This window comes from Nipponia nippon, unplaced genomic scaffold, assembly GCF_047370975.1.
Source record: "Nipponia nippon isolate SJK-2023a ecotype South Korea unplaced genomic scaffold, ASM4737097v1 scaffold_7, whole genome shotgun sequence".
In the NCBI taxonomy this organism is placed as follows: domain Eukaryota; kingdom Metazoa; phylum Chordata; class Aves; order Pelecaniformes; family Threskiornithidae; genus Nipponia; species Nipponia nippon.
The window spans coordinates 36,013,753-36,037,344 of NW_028262391.1; the positions used below are offsets into that span (position 1 = coordinate 36,013,753).

The 23,592-nt window shown below is 35.9% G+C and overlaps 1 protein-coding gene across 6 annotated transcripts in view; it reads right to left on the bottom strand.

The window, feature by feature from the left end:
- Positions 1 to 23,592, bottom strand: part of FTO (FTO alpha-ketoglutarate dependent dioxygenase) — a 254,058-nt gene that overhangs the window by 202,636 nt on the left and 27,830 nt on the right. For 4 of the 6 annotated variants that reach the window (XM_087739731.1, XM_087739734.1, XM_087739735.1 and 1 more), the window contains exon 2: positions 4,521 to 4,598. The exons of 1 other annotated variant lie outside the window; for it this stretch is intronic. In XM_087739731.1, the coding sequence (XP_087595857.1) occupies positions 4,521 to 4,598 (78 nt within the window). Of the gene's footprint in view, positions 1 to 3,601; positions 3,670 to 4,520; positions 4,599 to 23,592 lie in introns of all 6 variants that reach the window. One more of the 6 variants, XM_087739733.1, reaches the window with a different exon arrangement.

A 23,592-nucleotide genomic window follows, 5' to 3' on the forward strand; every position in this document is an offset into this window, starting at 1 on the left:
AGTTCCTATGTATTTCATTAAAACTAATAGATTAATAAAAGAAACAGATGCAAACTAGTGCCCTTAGTAAGGGAAAGGCTGTAATGTGAGCCTATCAAGTGTCAATTAGCATGTGCGAAGCTCGGAACCGCTCACTACACCTTTTTCCTTTCTCCAGAAGTTAGTCACTATTCTGGGGAAAAGTAGATACTGATGGTGTTGTGGGGGGTAAAAAAAAAATTAAGGTAAACTGAAATCAGAAGGCATCAGGCAATGGGGCAAGAGTACATGGATGCACAAAACTGATCTATCAAAACTTTTACTAATGTAATAGCTTATGTTCAAAGTGCTTTTAAAAAACAAATACAAGCCACCAGCACAAAAGAATCACACCGACCTACAATCCATCTGTGGGCTCCTTCTGATACAACTCAAAACCACTCTACTAGTACTATCTACTTCCAAGTCACATTTGAACCTGCCTTTCAGGAGATTAATTTTAAAATCCAGAAAAAGTGCCTTTAAAAAATACAAACCAAGCAGTAAGTCAGTATGCACATTTTCTACTGCATGAAAACAGACTTTTGCATCATAACATGTTGTTATCCTACACCACTGAAGAGGTGGCTTTACAGGATCATTTGTTTCTACTAAAAAGGGGAATATAAAAGGAAATCTATTTTAAAAATAATGATTACACATACTAAATCGTAGTTTATCTATAAACCTTGCCACCATTTCTTGTGAATTTTTACAGTGAAGCTAATTCCCTGTCTTTACACGTTCTTATGGTTTCCAAAAACTAGCTTCCTAGAGAGAGGAAAAAACCCCGTAACAGTATCTACAGATAATAATTATTTCTGACAATTGTATTTACATGCTATACTTTAAATACCAAAGCTTGAAAATACTTCCAGATATCTATTTGAAGGTCCACAATCCTCAGCACAGAACACTGGATCCCAGCTTTCATTAAAAGAACTGAACATAAACTTGATAAATGCAATTCGCCTGAGCTTGCCAAAAGCCTGAAATGATTTCTTTAGAGGTCCTGAACTGTCCACTTTGTTTTAGTCAGTGCTTTGTATCTGTAGCCTTTGAACACTACACTGAAAAAAATCTTCATAAAGAATAACTACTGAAATCAGTAACTGCAAATTTTAATGATTTACAGCTATAGGCTACAGTCAGATGTGTGGGTATAGGTTGATGGGAATCATAAGTATCCTTTCACAATCATACTTAATAATGACAGAACATTATATGTTGTGACATATAAAGATTATTATTGAATGATTTGTTTCATTATGCAAATGATATGTATAAAAGAAAGAGCACTAACAGTTCTATAGCAGTATCCCAGTATTTCTTTAAATAATTCTGTACATTGGACATACTCAGGTCAGATTAACCAATAACCACATTACATATGCCAATATGGCATATTTAAAAAGTCATTGCTACTACATGTTTTTAAACCATTTAATATACTGAATTTCTGACATGAATCACACACATGAAATTCCAAACAATTATTACAAATAGAAGAAGGGAAATAATAACATGATCTAAAGCAACTAAAAGCCTGAAAACATGCACTAGAAAGGAAGCACACAGATTTTTACAAAGGTAACAACATTCTGTTCCCCTCCTGAACTGCAGAGGTAACGTCTTCCACACTTTATTGCCAGCTGAGTCAGAGGCATGTTACCTTGTGTTTTAAGATGACATGCTTAAGAACTATTTTATCATTAAATTTTACACAGTATAGTTAGGATTCTACCTTAAAAAAAACCCACACTGATATCTCAGAAGAAATCAGGAAGTGGAAACACATATCCAACACATCACATGAAAACAGTTTGGTTGTCTTTAAATCTCCAAGCAGTCATTGTGCTATGTCCTACATAAGGAAAGCATTAAGGGATCAGAACACAGGGTGAATGCTGGGTTCACACTGGACACCTTGTTGTTCTGGGGGGATGGGGAAGGGGGAGTAATCGTGTACTCTGTGTTGTAAGTCTGACAGCAAGTATTAAAGGTCAATTCACTGTTAAGTCTGAAAGAAGTAGGTATGTTACTGGCAACTACAGAGCAGGAAAAAAAAAAAAGCACATTTGATGCTCAATTCTTCATATGAATATTACACATGTGATTTTAAATATACACATGCTTTCACTTCTACTGGTGATACTCAATACAGAGAATCACCCTACAGGATGACTCAAGTCATGGAAGAAAGTTAGAAATCAGCAATAACGACCCTTGATAAGCAAACTGCCACTTAAATCATGAAATGATAGTTTGTACTTCAGATATTTGTGAATTGCCTTGTTAACAGACTTTTTCTTGTTCGTAACTGGCTTTAAACATTCCCTTGTTTCAGCCTATGGGCCTATGGTTTGGGGCCCATTTCTAAAATCCTTCATCAGGCAAGATGCATTGAAAAAGGATGTCACTGAAGTTTTGCTTGTGATGGAATTTCTTAGTTTTGTTCTGACTGTACATTTCCACACTTGACAGGATACTGTATTTTTTTACTCGCATCCTACCTAACCTTTCCAACACGTTCAAAGAATACTACTTTATAAGGGGTGGATTCTTAAAGGAGTAAGGCAGGTCTCTCCAGGAAAGACTATAAAACTAAACTGTATGTGCTATTTTATTTTGCCAGTTTGTTGTCTTCAAGCTCTCACCCATCTTTTCCTCTCCATCTGTAGTACATTTAAGCATCATGGAACTTGTAATATCTACAGCTGCGATTAAAGTAACCTTTCATAACCACCATAAGAATATAAAAGGCGCTTGTGATGCTTACCATTATCACATATACTTAAAAATACCTAGCACGCACACAAACACTATACAAGAACTATAATTCTGTATGATGCAAAAAGAATGTATCTAAACTCTATTAGGGCTTGAACAGGTCTGATTTCACTGCTTATCTTATTCCCATTGTATTCTATATTTATGGGTTACTGATACTGAGCAAATGAGATGCCACTTGGGCAACCCTGGCTCCATCTTCTTTTCACATCAGCTCCACAAGACTGTGGATTTACAAAAATGGAAAAAAGAAAAAGAAAAAGATGCTGGGCATAGCAGCTCTTGGCAGCAACAGACAGAAAAGCAGAGAACAAACAGGAGGGAATGTAACAGGACTAGGAAGGAGAAAACAGTGAGCTGCCTCAGTCTCAAAAGGAGGAAGAGCTTCTTCTTGAAGTTTAGTTTAAGACTTAAAAGAATGTGTTTGGGGTTGTTGTTTTGGGTTTTTTTGGGTTTTTTTTTTTTTGTAAAGAAAAAAAAAATCTGTTAAGCTCTTCTACACTTTTCCAGCTCTTCTACACTTTTTCTTGCCCTTACCCACAGAAGTGCTTTTATGGTTAACAGCAAGTTATGTTTTCATATTATTAACAGCTCTTAAAGATCCCAATCAAGAGCTTACTTCCACTACGTTCAGCACTGTCGGAATACAGAGAAAACCATGCTTTCCCTAAGCACCCTACAACCCAAATGAACAAGAAAGGTGACAGAAGTATACAGATTGCTCAATATCACAATTGTAATCCCATGGCAAAACTGGAATTTGACTTCATGCTTCTGAGTCTCAGTCCAGTACCTGACCCATAAATGCATCTTTCCTCTTCTATAGTGTGGCGTGTGCTAAACTTTTCTTGTCTTGGAATCCTGCAAAAGAGAAATTCATCCTTGCAAGGAAAGAGTCAGACCTATTTTTATGCTACCATATACATCTTTGAGCCATATGTCAATACAAGAAAGGTGACATGCCTGTAATGTAAGCATGCTTGCTGTAGCTGTTCAAGCTACAAGATTCTTTCTTATGCTTTTCATCTTACCATGTTCTGATTTGATCTGATTGAACCTACAATTCTTGCCATATGTTTTGTAACTGACCTAGAAAGATCCAAGATAGATACAGAATATTAATTTCATGATACTCTTCCATACACTCATTTGGTTTACTACTCATGCGGCTACTGGGCCTGTTTTTACTTTTATTTGGTTTCATTTGAGGCATGCATTTCAGTTTCCATAATTCGTTTTGTAAGCAAAGTCTTCAGGGTTATTTATTGTTTGAAAGTAGAATTAAGCCAAAAATTTTCAAATTTCTATGTTAATATTTTCCCTATTTTGCCAAATCTGAGCTATAAAGAATATTCTCTTCACAACTCAAGGGGGAAAAAAAGCAAACCCCAAAAAACCTTAAAGAATGGTGACGTGTATTTTTTTTTAACACAGCATAAGAAACTGATTCATTGTTACATGTGTTACCTGGTACTCAGGTACTGATATTCAGGACCAAATCGTAAAAATAAATGAAGTTCACAACGTTTTCATTCTTGAATATCCCAATTCTAGAGGTCTTATTTTGCACCACTTGAAAGTACATTATCAGCCATCAGGATACTTTTTTCATATCAGATTTCACAGTACCTTTTTGAAGGAAGATTTATTTGTTGTTCAGTGCAAACAGCCATTTTAGTTTAAAACAAGTACAGTTAAAAGAAATACATTACCAATTGATGGAAATCAGCATCAGCTGGTGTCACATATGGAAGTCTATTGTTTCCAAGTTCCTCAAGAAGCTTTTTTTTCTGTTTTGGAGGGGTAAAATTGAAACAGAAAATTAGACTAAAAACCAAGATAAAAACAGCCAAGTATAAAACTAGCTGTATTAAAAAAGACACAAGCATGTGCAATTATTTCTCTTACTACCTTCAATTCTGGAAAATTAAATAAGGAAAAATGGATGCAAAAAATCAGTGAAGCTTTTCCACTTACAAAGCAGTAATTCAGGTTAGATAGTTTCAGAGCACACGAGTATTTTTGCTCCTAAATTGTTTATTTAATAATCAGTCCCTATTACACTGATGAAAATCCATCTTGGTCTAAAGTTCTTCAGAACAATGCCTACTTTGTACCTTGATACTAATTTCTTATTTTTCATTTTATTTTCTACTTCAATTTGTGGATCCAATGGGTACAAAGCTCATATTCCTCAAACGGCTCAATAATATACTTCATTAAAACAATGAGCCTCCATGTTGGGCATACTCTAAAATGTTTCCTGAAATGGGTGTATGAAGGAAAAAGAAAACATCACCTACTGCACACCAAAACCCCTACAACCTGACCACATTTAAAATGCCACACTCAAGACCTGCCATTCCAGCAGCCAGCCACATACTGGGTTTGATGTTGGGAGTGCGCTAAGAACCAGCTGACTGTGGAGAGCAGGTTTTCTCTGCCCCCCTTGTTCTCTCAACTCCCTTTTTACTTCTGTTTTAGGTTGAGAGTATCTCCACCAATATTTAGTCAACACAGCCACTAAGAAATTGCTAAGATAAAAGCCTGATTTTCTCCAAACTGCATTTTCCAGGTTTTTATTAACAAAAATAGAATTTTTGTATGCATTATACAATTAATTGTGCAGGTAAAGATGTAGAACGTGCAAGAGAAGCTTGAAACATGCCATCAGATTTTTGGAATCAAACAGTCCCAATCCATGACAAGTCCATCCACATTTATCTACTCGCAGTCTAATTCAACACTAACTCAAAATAAGTACAGATTAACAACAGTGTAAAAATTGTTACAGTGGAAGTATTGGCCTAGTTTCCTTTATTTCTTCTTTTTTTCCGCTTGCAAGGATGGTTTCTTTACAAACTTTGCTCATTAACAAATATTTACTAATAAAAACGCAGCTCAGAGATCATAAAACTACATCTGCCATAATGCTGGAATATTTCAGATAACAGGATTCAAAGTCTCATTTTTATTGCAATATATTCAACTACTTAAAAGCTATCACAAGAAACAATTTAAGTTGCAGCTCACTCAATACTTTTATGTTGTAAGAGCAAGACCAGATGGAAATGGAACACTGTTTTTAAAAGAATGAGAAGGGTGTACTACGAAGGAAAACACAGAGTAAGTTTAAAAAGGGTATCACTAACACTTTCGTAAAACCCAGTTATATGGGAATGACTACGTATTTCATCACCTAGATGTCACTGCAAATTGATTATTCCATAGAAAAGAGAATTCATTGTTAAAAAAAAAATCTTTTTTTTTTTTTCCCTTTGTAAATTCCTCTTTTCATAATCTTTTCAGGTTGCATATACAGGTCAAAACAGATCTTCCCTATTCTGGCAATCCTACTTAAAAATTGAAGAAAGAAATATTACATGTAGTAACTAACTGCTGGCTTATAGCAAACACGTAAACAAGGAAAGCTGAACTATGAAGAGTGTTACTGTGTATTTTATTCTGTGACAGTGAATTTCATTTATTCAAATTTAAGCATCAAAGATGATGACAGAGGCTTAAAACCATGAGGAAGTGTAGAAGATTTTAAGGTTTATAGATAACAGATCAGTCCAACTAAAATAGGAGCAGGTAGCTCTCACTTACTCATCTCCACACTCACACTGCTGATCACCAACTTTTAACAAGACTGAGAAGAGCAGCGCTGAAATTTATGAACTAGCAAAGTAATGTCTCTAGGTCTCTAGTTTTCTTTGGGGACACGCTGTTGGTATGTTGACATGAAGTCATTGGTGAAACCGAGCATAATGTAACTTCAGATTAAGTTTGCAAAAAATGACATGCTAATTTGCTGCATATTCTAAAACAATAACACTTCTCTATTACAAAGAGCTTGCTACAATTTCATTACATGAAATCACTGAAAACATTAGATTGGCTTTGTTATCTGCTAGATAAACCATATTAAACTGCAGAAAAAAATCATGTATTTCAACACGGACTCACATCTGTGGGAAAAAAAAAAAAAAGAGATGGGAAGAAGAGAGATTCCGACAATTTCTTTGTCAAGTACCAGCATCTTGGCAAAAAGCACACAACATTAAAATGCACTCTTGTGTATAGGTAGTACTAGTTCACATTTGATTGTCAGATCTGGCTAAGTGCCGCTCTTCAGCTTGATGTACAGACTAATACACACAGCTGGGTGGTATAAAACGCTGCTCATCTCTTATGCAAGAAGCTGTCACACAGATGTCAAAAATATCAAGCTACTCACAAATATCTCAAAAAAGTAAAAAAAGAGAAAACCTGAAGATCTGGCTATACCAGCTGGCTGATGTTTCAGTCTAAGCACTGTTACATAAGCATTGCTTATAGGCTCTTCCAACACATAAACCCCTAAATTAAAAAAAAAAAATGCCTTTACTTGAAGCATTTTTCTAAGCCTGAATTTTACATTTTAAAAATTATTAGCAGTGTAATAGTTTATTCAGGTACCAGTATTACGTTTCTTGCACTTTAAAAACCAATGTGAATTTTACATATACATTAACAGTGCCAATACATGAAAGACAATCTTATGTGCACCATCCCCATAATGTCATCAGGCACTCTGCACTGCTCAAGAAACCCCATAAGTGTTGTACTTGGCCCTTCAGAAAGGAGAAAATGTCTGCAAATATGTTATTTCGTAGGCTGCTGTGAGTGTTAATGGATCTGTTATATCTGACTCTGATAACTGGAATGAATATCAGAAGCACTAATGCCCAATTTCAGAGCACGTGAAATATCTGCCTGCAGATATTAACAATCTCTGCTCATTTATTAGTAATAAACAGGTTTACTAATGAGATGGTTGGTTGTAAAATTCAGCAAGTGGAGTAGTAATAATTGGAATCTCTCAATCACTATACATAGGGGTTTTCCCCCCCCCCCAAGTTTCTTCATGGCAATAGAAGTAATGTGTTGTATGTTACAGAGCAGGAGAAATAACAGAAACACAGCTAATACACATCAAAGTCACAGGCCAAAATGCAGTTATATTACACACCCATGGTTTGTTATTTTCAAATTAAGTGGTATAAGGGAAAGATGGGACTTAATGACACTTTCTGGCCACGAAGCATGACAGTGTAAAAATTTTTGCAGCTGACATATTTGCCGGAAGGGTGTCAATACCATTCTCAAAAGGTTTCATTTCTCTCTTAATTGTAAGACAAAAGTTCAATATCTAGGCTATAAAGGCTTGTGAAAGCCTTAGCGTTTCAGACACAGAATTCCCATTTAGTTTCATCATCAAACAAGTCAGACAACAATAGTCCTTTTCCAGGTTACAGAGCATTGTCTTGGCTGCAACAATGTATTATAAAAACTAATTTTATTGAAATCTCATTGAAATATTATTGAAATTAGTTCTGACAACAAATTTAAGGCTGCAATGTTGCAACAATTTCTAATACGTAAAGCCACTGAAAACATTAAGAAGCAAAAGTTTGGTTCCCCCCCCCCCCCCCCAGTACTTAGTATGAAACACACTGAAGAATTTATTGAAGAAATGGCATTTGTTCACACAAGCAGACTTAAGTCAATGCAAGCATTATTTACCTCTGAAAAGATAACCCTGTGTGCTGCCCTGCATTTCTCCTGAATTCGAGGAAAATGTCAGCTTCACTACACCAAGTAATCTCTCTGGACCTGGAGAAGCATCCCATATGGGTGTAAAGTCACTCAAGTCCAAGACATGGACAGATACAACAGTGCCTATGAAAGATTTAAGGATGTTAGTTTTTACTTACACAAGAACTCACTCTGATGAGCAGTTAAAAAGATATACTTTATTCAGACTAGTAGACTGCCAAAGAACATGACTGTTACTCATTATTCTGGAAAAGCCCATCTCATTATTCCCTAAAAAATATTTTTTCAGAAAAGATGGTATTTTGAAACTTCTAACAGGCACATTCCCGACCTCTGAGGGGATACAAGCAACCTTTTTTTCAGCTATTGATTACCTACTTTCACCTTACAATCAGCATTATGCAGAATGAAGCAAAAGATGAATCATGCTATGGAAAAGACACATGAAAGAAGTCAATTCAAACAAAAACTGACTATCTCACTGTTGTATTTAACTTCCTATTTGCTTCTAACAATTCTTAGGTATTTATTATTTACAAATATATTACAAATATACACATCACATAAGGGAACAACCATTTTCAATACTCTGCAGATGGCTGAAAACTGGCTAGACTCGTCAACCTACCTTCCAGGCAAGCTGGTGCAAGCTGGTGCTTGCCTGATGCAGAGAAAACAGCACAACCAGCAAAACAGTTCTACGTACTCGTATACACTCTTCCCTGCAAAATAATTGAATTTCCTGATTTGCTACCTAACTCATGTTACAATGACCTGAAGTCCCACCTAATGTTGCCTTAATTTCTTCGGGTCAATGATTTATTTTTTTTATAAAGCAAAGATTGGAAATGCTCCTCATTTTGACTTCCCTCCACCCCCAGCAATCTTACAGTAAAGAGAGGTAAAAGAAAGCTGAACATTTTATTTAGGCTGAGTTTTACCTATCTCATGTCTAGATCTGACAAATAATCTTACTGGGGCTAAAGGAGGGAACAATATACTGCTAGAGGGGAGAGTGCAAAGGAAGGCCTAGTAGCTTTGAAACATCGTCTCCACTCAGAGCCTACAAAAGCCCTTCTGCCTTAACTCCTTTCATTAGAAGCTCTTAAAACATTGGCCAATTTTTTCATCCTGAACAGTTTTGCTAACTGCCCACTGCAGTTTTTATGCTTTTGAAAATACTGACTCAGGACCAGAATTAGTAAAACACAGACACTTAAGTCTTTTTGATTTCAATGCAATCCAATGTGTTTGCAGAAATTTCTGGGACAGCTCCTAAAATAAGGGCCTCTAGTCAAAGCTTAAGAAAGTATCATCTCCATCTCCAACACTGTTTTTCCCAATAGTCTTTTGTTTTCCAAAAGGTTATCAGGTTTAGCAAGGCACTCTGAGAATGCATATTGTCATGAGAGAAAGATCTGAATTGCAAGTTCAGATGCAAACCTTTGGTTTTCCAAAAATCCCTCCTTTCTATTGGCTTTTTCCCCACATAAGAATGTACATTAGGGCCTGTGTCTCTCTTTCATCCTTTCTTTTTTTTTTAATCAAGTATAATAAAATGTGGATTTCTTTCAAGTCACGCAGGAAGAAAAGGGCTAGTGCTCTGAAGTGAGAGCTCAATGGCTTTATAAAGGAGGAAAATTAAATACCTTATACAGTAAAAATTTTGTGACACAACAGTAAGGCCCCATCTAGAAAAAAGCCACCACTTCACAGGAGCTTCCACAACCTTACTTCCTAACATTCTTTCACATGTTTTTAAAAATAAAAAAAAAATTAAAAAAACAACCAAAAAAACCACACACCAAATTTTGGACAGTTTCTTAAGTCAGGAATGTGATTTTGAAGTTGACTTTTGTTTAAACTACAAGGCTTTCCAAGTGTTAGCTATTAAAACTTCATAGCAACCAAGGTCATTCAAGTGGCTCACTAAAACCAGTTATGTCAGAAATGAACCCAGAGTAATAAAAAATACATTCTAAATGCACTATTACAGCTTTTATTTCTCTATTATCACATATATTACATTTCAGAATTTTTTTTTCCTCAAATTATTTCTGTAAACTCCACTCATTAAAAGATCTTAAGGGACTGGCCAATTTTACAGCACCATTTACTCACATGAAAAACTTCTATTTCCAGGTTACCCTTCATTACACTCAAGTCTTACCAAAAGCCTTGTCTGTGCTACATTCTCTCTATAATCCAGCCTGTCAAACATACCGGCAGACATATGACCATACTGTACCACACTTCGCATACCACAGCTCCCCCCCATAATACTATATACCCAAACCATTTTCATATTAAAGACAAAAATTTGCATTATTATTCTGTATAAATTCATACCAAAATTATCTAGGACTCTCTAACAATATTTAATAGCCCATAAATCCATTTCCTAACTATACTACAATAAAGTATGCTGGTTATTTAATATAACCATTGTGCATCTTTGCTCTCCCGCTGAAAACCAGGCCAGTTACAGAAGTAGCAGGACGCAGTTCAAGTGATCTGGTCATGAAAAAAATTACATAATGAACAACCTACTGTAATGCAAAGACCTCAGGTCTAACACCAGCATTTGTAACTGAGCAGCTGTCAAAAAGACTGTTTGATATTCTTTCCTGCAAAGGTACTGTTTGCTTTGCTTACTAATTTCAACCTCTCTTACCCTTTCTCATAAATCAACAGGCCCAGATTTTGGTTCACACACACACACGCAGACCAGTCATGCATATGCACAACATAGTTGACTGATGTAACTGAACTAAGAGTTAATTTATGCATTGAAGCAGCTTAGCAATGTGTGAAAAATGTCTTTGCTACCAGTATCCCCTCTCTCCCCCCCCTTGACGTGTTAAGGGCCCCTTAATTGTTGTTTTAACCTACAGGAACATTGTTCCTTTGGCTAGTGGCTGTTAATGGAACGGAACTGGCAATTTTCCTTATGCAACTGAGTGTAGATTTGTCACACATGGATTAGCACTTTAAGTAATCATAATAAAAATTTGAAATGATAAATTGTTCAAACACAGACACTTTTTGCTGACAAAATGCACCTAAGCCTCCTCAGTATACCCGTCAATAAACTTCTACCATCACTGCAAGCGTCTTGACACCATCATCCATTTCTTGTTCCCTCTATCATTTGTGCATCCTTGTCCAGCAGGTACCACTTGGTAAATGGATCAGCTGCATTAGGTGAGAAGTACGAACATTCAAACTTTGTTTGAAAATAATGACCACATTTCAATCAGATCTCCAGTTCTTCAGTTTTCTTCTTATACAGATGGACACAAGAGCATGCATGCACCTAAGAAAATGTTTAAAAAAGTGGATACTTTTAGATCAACGTGTTTGTGAATCACAAGGAATAGATAAGGACACTGGGCCATTTCTGCATGCCATTCTTTGCATAACTTCACTGAGAAATAGCCAACAGTAGCTGAGAAACTAGATTTCTTAATCAAGCAGTTCTTAACCAGCTCACCTCCAAAGAATCAGCAACAGAAACCTTAGTGACTGTCACCAGTAATTGGGTCTGCATGACGTAGCAAACATACCCCTATACGCACAGTCCCAAGAAACCAAGTGGGTTTGACCAGTTGTGAAACACTAAGCACCAATTCTTTAACTGAGAAGACATTCAATAAAGATTAAAAACAGATAAAATAAAACAACAGATTATATCAAGGGTTAATGTTGAAACAAGGATACGTTTGGCATTACCATCTGTTCACCTCTCACATTCTAATGACACTAAGAAGTTACTGATGTTGCCTAACTTCTACAGAAGTCCATTACCAGAATGCAGGGCACTACAGCTCTGTAGCCTCAGGAGGGGCCTACTATGCTTATGAATGGGAAATATACTGACATGGCGCTGCTTCTCCTTGAATGGCCCAAGCAAACAGAAAGAACTGTTAAGAATCACCACAGCATTTTCGGAAGCACTGAATAACTGCAATGTGTAATTGTACAACCTTCGCTGAAGTATAGTATCTAGTTAGTGTAGCAAAGTAAGAGCAAACACACTGACCAACAACCAGAGAATGAATCAAGGACCTCCAGAATGAAAACCAAGGGCTGACACAGCTTCAGATGCAGATTCAGAACCTTTGTGACAGGCTTATAACTTCTGTAGATGTAGACAGACAACGAACTTTCAAACACACATGAGCAGGTCACACTAATACAGTTTTCCAGAACCATGAGCAAGATGAAAGATGAAATTCATTTTCTTGCAGCTTTTCATCATTTCCAGAAAATACTGAGCCTCGCAGGATTTCTACTCTCTATATATTTTGATAGGTAATGGTAGAAGTATCCAATGTGTAATAAGGATACTTAAAAATGGCAGGGGATAGAATTTTAAATGTTAAAACATCACCCAGAAGAACCAGCAATCAAAAGTAAAGTGAAAATAAAATGGATACTTAAAAAAACAGATATTTCCTTAAATACTTCAGTTCAGCATCAAGTGTGGTTTCCAAAGTCCCCTTTATAACACTGCTGAAGATAGCGTTAATGTAGGAAGAGCAGGTGCTAAGTGCGAATGCTTGTGCCATGCAATCGGCTACAAGGAAGATCAATAAGGAGCTAGAGCATTAAATTTCACATACTGTAACTGTCATGCCCATTACACAGTATTCGAACATCTTCGTAGGCCATTACAAAATTGTTTACTCTTGATATTTTTTTTACAGAACTAAATTATTTTCCAGGAATTTTATTAGCACAATAAGCACTATGAAAGTACAAAAGCACTTACAAACTTGGTGAAATTTGAAGACCTTTACAGCCTTCCAAGACATCATATTTGATTATTTAACTGTATTCTTCACTCTGGAATGTAAAGACAGAAAGATGGTTGAAAGCCTTAGAGATAAAAGGAAATGTATTCCAGGAACACTTTTCTTTTGTGTTAGTCACATTTCACCAGATGTATTTTAAAGGAGGTCTTTGCAAGATAATTCTTGAGAGTATATGCCACAATTAACAAACTCACTGCAGACAGAATACACAGAAGGAAGGGGTATGCTAGGTCACCTGAGGTTCAGCTGCAGAAGCAGCACCCTACTTCCTCCCTCTGCTCTTCAGTCTCTGTGATTTGTCCTTTTCAAGGACACGACAAACACAGATTTTCCTTCAAACATTTCTCACACTAGAGGAACCTTTGAGCAGAAGCTTTGTGCAATTACCCCTCCTCTTCCAAAACAATTTAAAGGCAACCACCACTTATTTCTTATCATGGTTACAACAAATTTGGTATCATACAAATTGTCAATGTTATTTCCAAAACAGCACAACCATTGAGATGTTATTTTTGAAGCTACACAGGAGTACCATGTTAATACAGTTGCATCATTTTTCACAAATGTTTTTCAAGGATATAAAAATTAAAGATTACATTATGTACATAAATTTAACGTATGTATCAATATTTGTACAGGAGTATTCAGCTGCAAAAAGTGCAAATTGTAACATTTTATACATTTATAAGAGTAACCTGTGTAATAAATGCACATTGTTTTGTATTTTTAACATAATTTCCTAATCTTGCGTAAGCTATGCCATTGGTCCAATGATGACAACAACACTCACTTAGAAAACCTATAAACTGTAGTTGTTGCCTCAGCTTCATAATAAGACAACTATTAACGAAACACTGTTGAATTATGGCATAAGTTCAAGAAGGATATTGCTATATGGGGTTTGCTGGAATAAGAGGTTGGGGTTTTTTTGTAAAATTATTTAAAGAAAAAACCTCATAGTGAACAATGCAAATGTAATGAACAATTCAAACTTAATTAATTTTGTTTAGTTCGAAGGCTTTGTTTTGTTCACAGCCTCTGGAATAAGCCACATGGGGAAGAGAAAGCTAACATTTAACATCGAAGTTGGCAGACAACAATTAGCAAAATTCTGGGTCTGAAAGAAGGTTAGACAAGTTCAGATCAGAAACAGGGAGCACAATTTAAAAGAAAGGATAATTAACCATTGGAGCAGATCACCACTGTGTGAGATGAATTCTCCCTCATGGGAATTCTTTTTTATATCAAGTTTGGATGTTTTTCTAAATGATACATTTTAGTTCAGTGGTTCCCAAACTGTTTAGACCAGCAGACTGCAATGAATCATCCATATTTCCTTAAAGCAGTTCTGCACATACAGCCTAACCAAATAAACTGGAGGCAGTAGAACCACGCTGACTGAAAGTTTGGTGCATCTTATTCCTCAGTTTGGTTTTGATTCATCACTTTGCCAGTCACCAGTGGTCAGTGAATCACGAGACCCTGGTCTACTTCTGTAAGAATATATTTTACTGAAGTCCTAAAGCTGGTGTGAGAAATTCACTTCTGCCTCACAACTCATACAAGTTTAGACAAGAGTTTGTCAGGATCTGTATTTCATAGTACTTGGAACATTTACAGTACTATCATAAGGCTAAAGAACTACAGATAAAGGAAGGACTATTCAATTTTTTTTCACATCTTATTCTTAAACTGACTTTGCGTAATTTAAAGAATAAGCTTAGGTATACTAAGAGGTAAAATACAAGAGACCACTGAAAGAAGTAGGTCCGTTAAGCCATTTGCTTTGTGCCAAACCAAGGCAAATTTCATAACGCAAATCAACATTTTGCTTAAGAATACATTTGAAGAACTGTTACTTTTTCAAATAATGCTGTCTTAATAAAGCAATCCTAGCTCTTGCAAATGCTAATACATAATTTCCAGTTTTCATTTTTATTACTTGCATATACAGACCTTATTTCTTGCTAACTTCTTCCCTCGCTTGCAACGATCAGGTGTAATTTTGCAGAGCAGCACTATTCAATTAAAATGGACATGCACAAAAATTATTTCTTAAGTCTTCCGCGTACATTTATTCAGGGAAACTTTTGTCTGTCCTTTGTCCCCCCACACTTCTATTCCTAACTGGTCCAAGAGTCTAGATAGTCCTGCTGCCATCACTGTCTGTACTTTGTGAATGTGAAGTAGTACAGCAGTGACAAGTCTTTTTAAAAATCATCTCTTCCCTTCTCCATGCTATTCTCAAATACAGGCTGGATTTCTGAAGGTGAAAGAGAGAGAGGCTGGCAGAGAGAGGACCATTCCAGATTTCACCACAACTCTCCTTTCTCCTATTTGCTCCCTTCTGCTGAAAAAAGGTCCTAGACTTATACTACTGCGTATTCCTACTGCCAAGTTTAATAACCAAACAATTCCTACAAAAAGTACTAGCTCATTCTAGAATGGTTTGGATTCATTCTCTAAACAAAGGAAGAAGAGAGGCAGCCATACTGATCTGTAACAGATACTAAAGCTGTACTAGGCTGATAGGAAAATACAGACATGTTTAATCAACTGTGTGCTAACATTCAAAACGGAACCCATTAAATGACCCCATAAAGAAAAAGCACCAAATAGTCTCTAACTGTATTTTTAAGTAAATATTTGTATGTGTTATACAAGAACATCAGCAAAAAGCCCACAGGCAAATCAGTACAAGGGAAGGAACAGGGGTGGTGAGGAGAGGTAAAAACCCTTTATAAAAAGAGATACGTACACAAAAAAAAAAAAAAATCCTAATATGGAAGTACAATGTGACAGAGAGAAGGGTTGTTCTGAACTATCATAAAATTATTTTTAAAGTCACGCAGGCAAGTCTCTGTCCAAATGAAAATATTGTGGACACCTTAAAATTCTAAACTCTCGCTTCCTTAGAGTATATGTCAAAGACAAGAATAAATAAATTTCATTTCCCTCAGAAAGTCTACAAGGACTTGAGTCAACCATTTTATAATTTGATACAGCGGTTTCATATGTTGGGGTACTCTCAACCTGAAATTCAAAAATATAGGCCACCCTTTTTGACACACAGTATGCATGTCTGTGTTAAAACCATCTGAGTGACAGCAGCTCAGATGCATTAATAAGGGAGGCTGAGGGCAAGCAACTGACATTAAGAGAAAGCTGCCAGAGCCACCTTTGTTCTTATTTGCTGGCTTAACATGCTGTATTACTTTCTCTTCTACAATGGAATTGCTTTAGCGGTAACTAGAATTCAAGAAGGGCTAGGTGAAAAAAGAATGAACAATGTAGGATAATAAAAAATTATTGGAAGGGAGGATTTCAAAATTAAATAATATCAGACAACTGCAAGAGCCTATGACCAACATTTAACACTACATATGCTGCAATTCCCATCTAAATGAGGAGTGACAAAGCTTTGATGGTCTCCATACAGAGCTGAGCTTCCATATGACAAATGCCTCAAATCACTGTTATTTGAATTAATTCATTACATAGGAATTTCACTAGATTTTTACTTAGGAGTTTAACTAGAAAAGACTTTACCTAATAATTTTGGGAACCCTTAACTCTATCTGTCCTTGCCACTGCGTTTGGAAAAAAACACGACATGGATCCTTACCACAGCATTTATTCAAGGAACTTTTCTTTTTATTTCCATCACAACGATTTTCAACCTACTCACTCATTTCCAGCCAATAAAGTGCAAAAAAACCAACAGATGTTTAACTCGGGCTTCCCATCTCTATTTTCATACTAAGCAGCGTAACTGTTTGAACATCATGACAGCAGAAATATCGCCTTTAACATGCATATGAGAAGTCATAGAATCATTAAGGTTGGAAAGGACCTCTGAGATCAAGTCCAACTGTTAACCTAACTGCCTGGTCCACCTCAAAACCATGTCCCTAAGCACCACATCCACACGTTTTTTGAATACTTCCAGGGGCTGTGATTGTACCACTTCCCTGGGCAGTCTGTTCCAATGCCTAACCACTCTCTCCGTGAAGAAATTTTCCCTAATATCTAACCTAAATCTCCCCTGGCAGAATTGTACCTCTAGAACAAAGTACAGTGATCTGTACCAAACTTCATAAAGAATTACAACAGGCTTCTAAAGCATCTCATTGTTAAAAGACAGTGTACTCTAATTTCTAGAGCTCCTCGTTCAATTTCTTTTGTTCTTTAAGTTGGCAAGTTAACTGTTCTGTGCTTACAAGTTTTCAATAGCCTATTACAAAAAGGCTCAAATTTGTTTGCATTACACACCACAGGGATTAAAAAGGAGTTAATATATATCCATTCAAAACTATTGTGCAGAAAATAGCTGTGTTGTACAGGGCTTAGGCTGTGACCCGCTTAACTTTATTCATAGAATGCACAATCCATCACGTACAAAAACAGAGAGGAAAATGTGAGGTGTTAGTAAGTACCGCTGTTAGTGAGAAATTCTGCTAATTATTACACCAAATAAGCATAGTCAACAGGCCAGAGCTGTGAGAGGGCATGTTTCAGGGCATGAAATGGCTGCCTTGGATGGAGATGAATATATTACACTATGCCCTTTAACAATAAAACAATCTCCCTGACACTTACAAATCCAGGCAGCTCTAGTAGAGCAGATGAAGAGCTCAAGACTGTACTTGGCATACAACGATGTTTCAGTGCCACCTAGTGACGTGCACTTTTAACTTTATTGTCTCTTAAGATTTATAGTACATGAAAAGTTCAAAAGCTAATTCGGCTCAAGTGTGGTGTCCGCACAATACCGAAGAGAAGCCTCACTCTTTGCCAAGAAAAGACAGACAAAGAGAGGTCATGATGAGACAAACTTCTCCCTTTTCTTTAGAACTAAAACGTACGCTTCCCTAAACAGCTGATAAAGCGTTACATACATTTTTATTACAACCTGCTCTTACAGTCAAAAAAAAGAGAAAAGCCTTGCTGAAAAGGACAAAACCTGGTATATTTTAAAGCCTATACTATGCACAAGAAGGTTTAGATAGCTTGGATGTTTTCCGAAATTGATTTTACGAAAATATTCCATCAACTTAATCATTTTCAAAGCGATTTTTTTTCCCCTCTTTGAATGGACTTTATTATTATTATTATCATCATCATCATCATCTGGAGTGCTTTCACAGCTTAAGAAAGTGTTTTAGAGACTGTAAACTTTGGACTTTCATTCCTTCTTTGCATTTTGACACTTTATATACTTCTGCCACCATATTTATTATCACTACAATGGAGATCACAGCCATTTCACATCCCCGTTACCCTGTTGCGCTTCTGCTGCTTAGTACTGCAGTTGAATGCTTAGGTTGATGCAAACTAACTAAATTTTGCAGTGGAACCTAGCCCAAGAAAGGCTGTGAAGAGGCTGAAATATATTTTATGCTGAATATAAATTAATGTTTGCATTGAATACCAGCACAATTGTCTACCAATGCAAAAAAAACCTATAAATTTACATGCTTAAATCAAGTTAAAAGCATAGACTGCAAAAAAGATGCTAGTATAATCCCTGACATTAGTCTCTGCATTTTTATTTCACAAGATTTTTACAGGAAAAGTCAAGTAAAAGTCTTTATGTTCACCAGCCATTTAGCACATGGACACTATTTATTTATGGATACTTTACATATAGATGAGTAAATTAAAAATTCTGCATCTGAACCCCACATCTAGCATCGTGAAATGGATAGCAACATATTAATACTTCATAGTACTAATTTCAGCAGAAAACCACCCTCAACAAAGCTGCTTCTTATCACAGGCATCAAATTGCCACTTCAAGTGCTTCATGACTCTAAATTTCGTGTTCTTAGCTTCATTAAGCTAAATGAAACTCATATTTTAGGGTACATTTTTGAACTGCATACTACAGAACAAGAAAACAAAATCTGAAAAAAAAATCCAAAATCCCCACACAGCAGACTTACTACTACAGGAGGACACTAAATGCTTGTTCTGACTGAAATATAACCTCTATCACAAAATTTAAAGAAAGATGCTTAGAGATTGCTTTAATAATAATTTCTCCAAATGCTGAAACAGCAAGAAGTGTGAGGGGGAAGAATGAAGAGGACGAATAATGACTTTTAAAACATTGCTCATGAAAACATTATACAGGCTGCAAGAGAAGTACACGTGCAGAAAGTTTGTCTAATGTAATTTCCCTACCCCAAACTCAGCAAAATCAAAATATAAGATTTTAGCAAGGTTTTGCATGTGCTCAGATCTTGACTATTATAGGGTCCGGACCTTGAAGATTATATGATGAACAAAGAAGCTTCTTCATTTATGTACCTGCATCAAAAACCCCCACTGAAACGATGTGCAATGAAAGAAGATTCTCAAGTTAAAATTCTCACCTTGATGGTTATATTAAGACAACACAACCTTGTGGATTAAAGTTTCTATTGTATTAGGCAAATAGTTATGATGTAAAGTGCCTACATACTGCAAGACTAAAAAGCCCTTAGAAATCCAACTGGGAAAAGTTTCACTCAGTGAGTGGGCAGCACACTGTAACTAAGTTTGGAAACCTCTACTGCAAATATACTTCAGATGTTTTAATCTATACCCTGCCTTAGGACCTAAACTGCTGCCACAAGAATCAATATTGTCCCTACTTTAAATAGCAAATAAAAAAGGAAGATAATCTTGTTCCTTACATGTCCTATAGGATTCTACTCTTAAGAATGGCTTCTTAAATTACACTTCCAGCTTCAGAGAAAGTACTTTTACTTCCTGGACTACTTTCATTGCTATCACATCTTGGAAAGCTTAAGTGAGGAGACTGGAGGAAAGATGTGCTGATACAAAGCAATGAGCAATGGTATAACAGTTAAGGAACTGTAGAGTCCACAAGAGAAATAAAGCGGTATTAACAGCAAAAACCTACTGTTTACCATAGCAATAAAAAAAAGAAGTCCAGAGTTTGATGATCACTGAATTACATTATTATTGTCCAAGCTTGTAAGAATCTGTCATATTTTATTGTTTTTAGAAGAGTACTTCATTTTATCTACCAGCAGTTGTGTTAGAAAGAAAGAGGATTTAAACTAGAGTAACTCCTGATCAGCATGTTAGAAGATCCAAAAAGATCCCAAACCACTAGTTGCCTTGGGAAATAGATGTAGATCATCTACTCCAAAATAGGTATCTTTTCTTAAGGACCCTGAGATGCATAGCCCTCTGAAAGCCAGGGGTATGCTACTTTACTAGATTCGAGATGCAATCTTAACTTTAAGTGCTGCATAAATTCCAACTCCTGACATCCAAGAAGCAAACAAGGAATACGGGGCAAGTTTTAGGCAGCGGAATGAGCCCACTTGGGCTTCTCTTCAGTTCAGTCCCCATTCAAAACATCTCTGCTTACATCCGCTAGCATCAAGCTATCAACATTCTAGCTCTGTAGCCCACATCAATTTTATAGCCACAGAGGAATGCTGCTCAGAACAGCTATCACCTGCAAAACTTTTTACCTCAAACTCACCCAAGAAGAGAACGTCACGTTAAATTTCTGTCACATTCCTTTTGTAAAACATATCATTCACGTATTTGCAGGAATATGACACTTCTCCCTCTTGCAGTATACCAACCATTTCCTCCACAGGATCCACAAGATTCTTTCCCTAACAGCTGGAAAAATGTATTTGCCCTTATACCTCAAGAAAGGCTTGACTGACCAATGCTCAACTGGTCATATGCCCTAGATATCCCACATTCATAATCATTCATATCTCAAGGATGGCAATTACTTACGAACGTTGAATGGTTACCCATGCTGAAGCCATCTCTAAGAAATGAATTGCTAAGCATCTTTCCAACAAAAGCAGTAAGCAGGGAAAGAATTCTAAGCAAAAAAGTAAAACAAAGTTTCCAGCATCCACTACCAAGGAATTATCTTTGCCACAAAGTATTAAAACAAAACTAAACAAAAAACAACCTCAGTGATGACTTAAAGCAACAAATTCTAAAATTGTGGTCTATGTTCTCTTTTGCTATTACAAGAAAATGAATATATGAAAAAGTGGCTTGATAGTACTCCATTTTACTTCACTTTCAACATTCATTTGTTTTAATTACATGACAGATCATTAAATGCAAACAGGTTCACCATAGTAATACAAGCTTCGCAGAGTATTTTTAAAAAAATCAATTTATTGCCACCTTTGTTTTATTTTTTTCCTATAACTGAAAGCTATTTGGAATGCATTAAAAAGCATAAGAACCTCTAACAAAATTCATCTAGTCTTCAGTATAAAAATTAAGTTGTTATCCTATGCTTCTGATATAGTAATTTCCTTTTAAAATTATGTGGAAAATCAAGCATGACCTATTTTTAAAAGTGCAGTGCAAGCAATACCAACTGTTCTACAATCATGATTTGCAGGTTCCCCAAAAAAACCAAAACAAGGGCACATAAACAAGTATCATGCACTTCAAGGACTCAACATCAATAAAATGGATTTACTCCCATGAAACTGCTCAGCAGTGGAGAGGGCAGGAGGGAGAAGGATATTGCTACTTGCTTTTATGAATTCTTTTGAGTATAGCCACGGTATAACTTTCTTCTGGACACAATCCTCAAGACAGCTCCTATGTTAGAAAATCCAATGTAAAACTAAGGTAAAGTAAAGCAGAGTGATTCTGAGCTTCTAATAACATACAGGTCAAAATGTACTTTCGGTTAATATTAAACATATTATTATTATCCAATTATTAATTCTTATTCTTGAACTTAGTAATCATTTTTACATTATAGTAGGTATAGAGTGATATCAACACCAGGAGATTATACCAAGGAAGTCTTGAAAATCGTCTTGTATGACAGAAAAGATTCACAGATTTTAAAATGTCATATAAAATAGGCAGACTGCAATACAGCCGTTGTGAGTCCCAAACAACTACTTTTATAATATGCATCTTACAGAGAAATGCTGCTAGTTATTAACAGAAAGTTGTCCTATAGAAAGGCATACTATATTCACTGGATTTTATCCACCTTACTGCAGTCAGGTGTGCAGTCTTACAGTCTCTTTTCTGCTGTCAAGATGCTTTTGCTATATGTAAATATTTAATGTTATTACCATCATTCACTCGGTGTTCATATTGTCTGATCAAGCATCTATTACTGTCTGCTAGATACACTTGAGGATAACATTTATTCATGTCTACTGCTCAGTCAAATGCAGGCCCTCCTTCTCAATGGTTCTTCAAAGTTCAATAATTTATTAAACACTGTGCACAAAGGTCTGTATCATTTGCAAAAATGCCTAAATGTAGAGTATACAAAACCAGGATTTTCCTTGTCCAAGTGTATGCACTGAATGCATGGCATAGGCTATAGCAGTTTATACATATCAAGACTGTACTTTTACTCACGGTTCTGTAAGCAATTTAAATTACAGAAATAAATTTTATGTTTCTAGAACTCCCAGATAAGAAATACAGATTTTAACAGGAGTATGCTGAGTGCATTTCAGTTAACAAAATTCTCTGAAAACACATCAAAATAAACATCAGCAATTGGTTTTACCCCTAGTTGTAGTTGCATGCATCACAACATTTTTCTATTTACCTAAATTCATAGTACTGGAATAGATAGCACATGTGTAATACAAGATTTTATGATCAATATTGTCACTTGATACACTTTCTAATAAAATACCTTAGAAATCAGATTTCCAAAACACTGAAGTCCTGTTAAGACAGACAAGACAAATTGCCAGTCCTCAAAAGGCTTGCCTAGGATTAAACAGGTCTCTTCAAATCAATCTCGCAGTTTGTATGTAACAGAAAAATCTGGATATGAAATATATAAAATGAAGCATAATATTTCATGATCTATAGCCTTAACTTCACCTGCATACAAAATGTCAAATGAGGACAATACAGGAGTGGCTGGGTTTTCAAGGTGCTTATGGCTGGTCTGTTTGTTCAATCTTTTAAGACTTAAGCATAAGCACCTAAGCAGGGAGAGCTTATGAAAGTCTCATTCAAAAGAACAAAAGAGAAGCCTTTAACAAGAAGATATCTGAAATATAATACTGTCATAATTTTTAAGGAGAATGTTGTTGTTGAAATAAAAGAAAAATAATTAGCTATATGAGAAGCAGGGCAGTCTCTCTAATGGTCTGAAACAAGATTTTGTTTCAAATCTGTTTTAGTTTAGACAAAAGGGAATCTTTTTTTTTTTTTTTTTTTTTTTTTTTAAGGAAACAGTAAGCATCACAAACAGACCATACTAGAAAGTGCAAGACAGCACAATTATTCCTTCTATCCCAGTGGACCATCACCCTTTATGAACATATGACAAGATCCAGCTATTCATCAATGAGGCTAGAAGGAAATG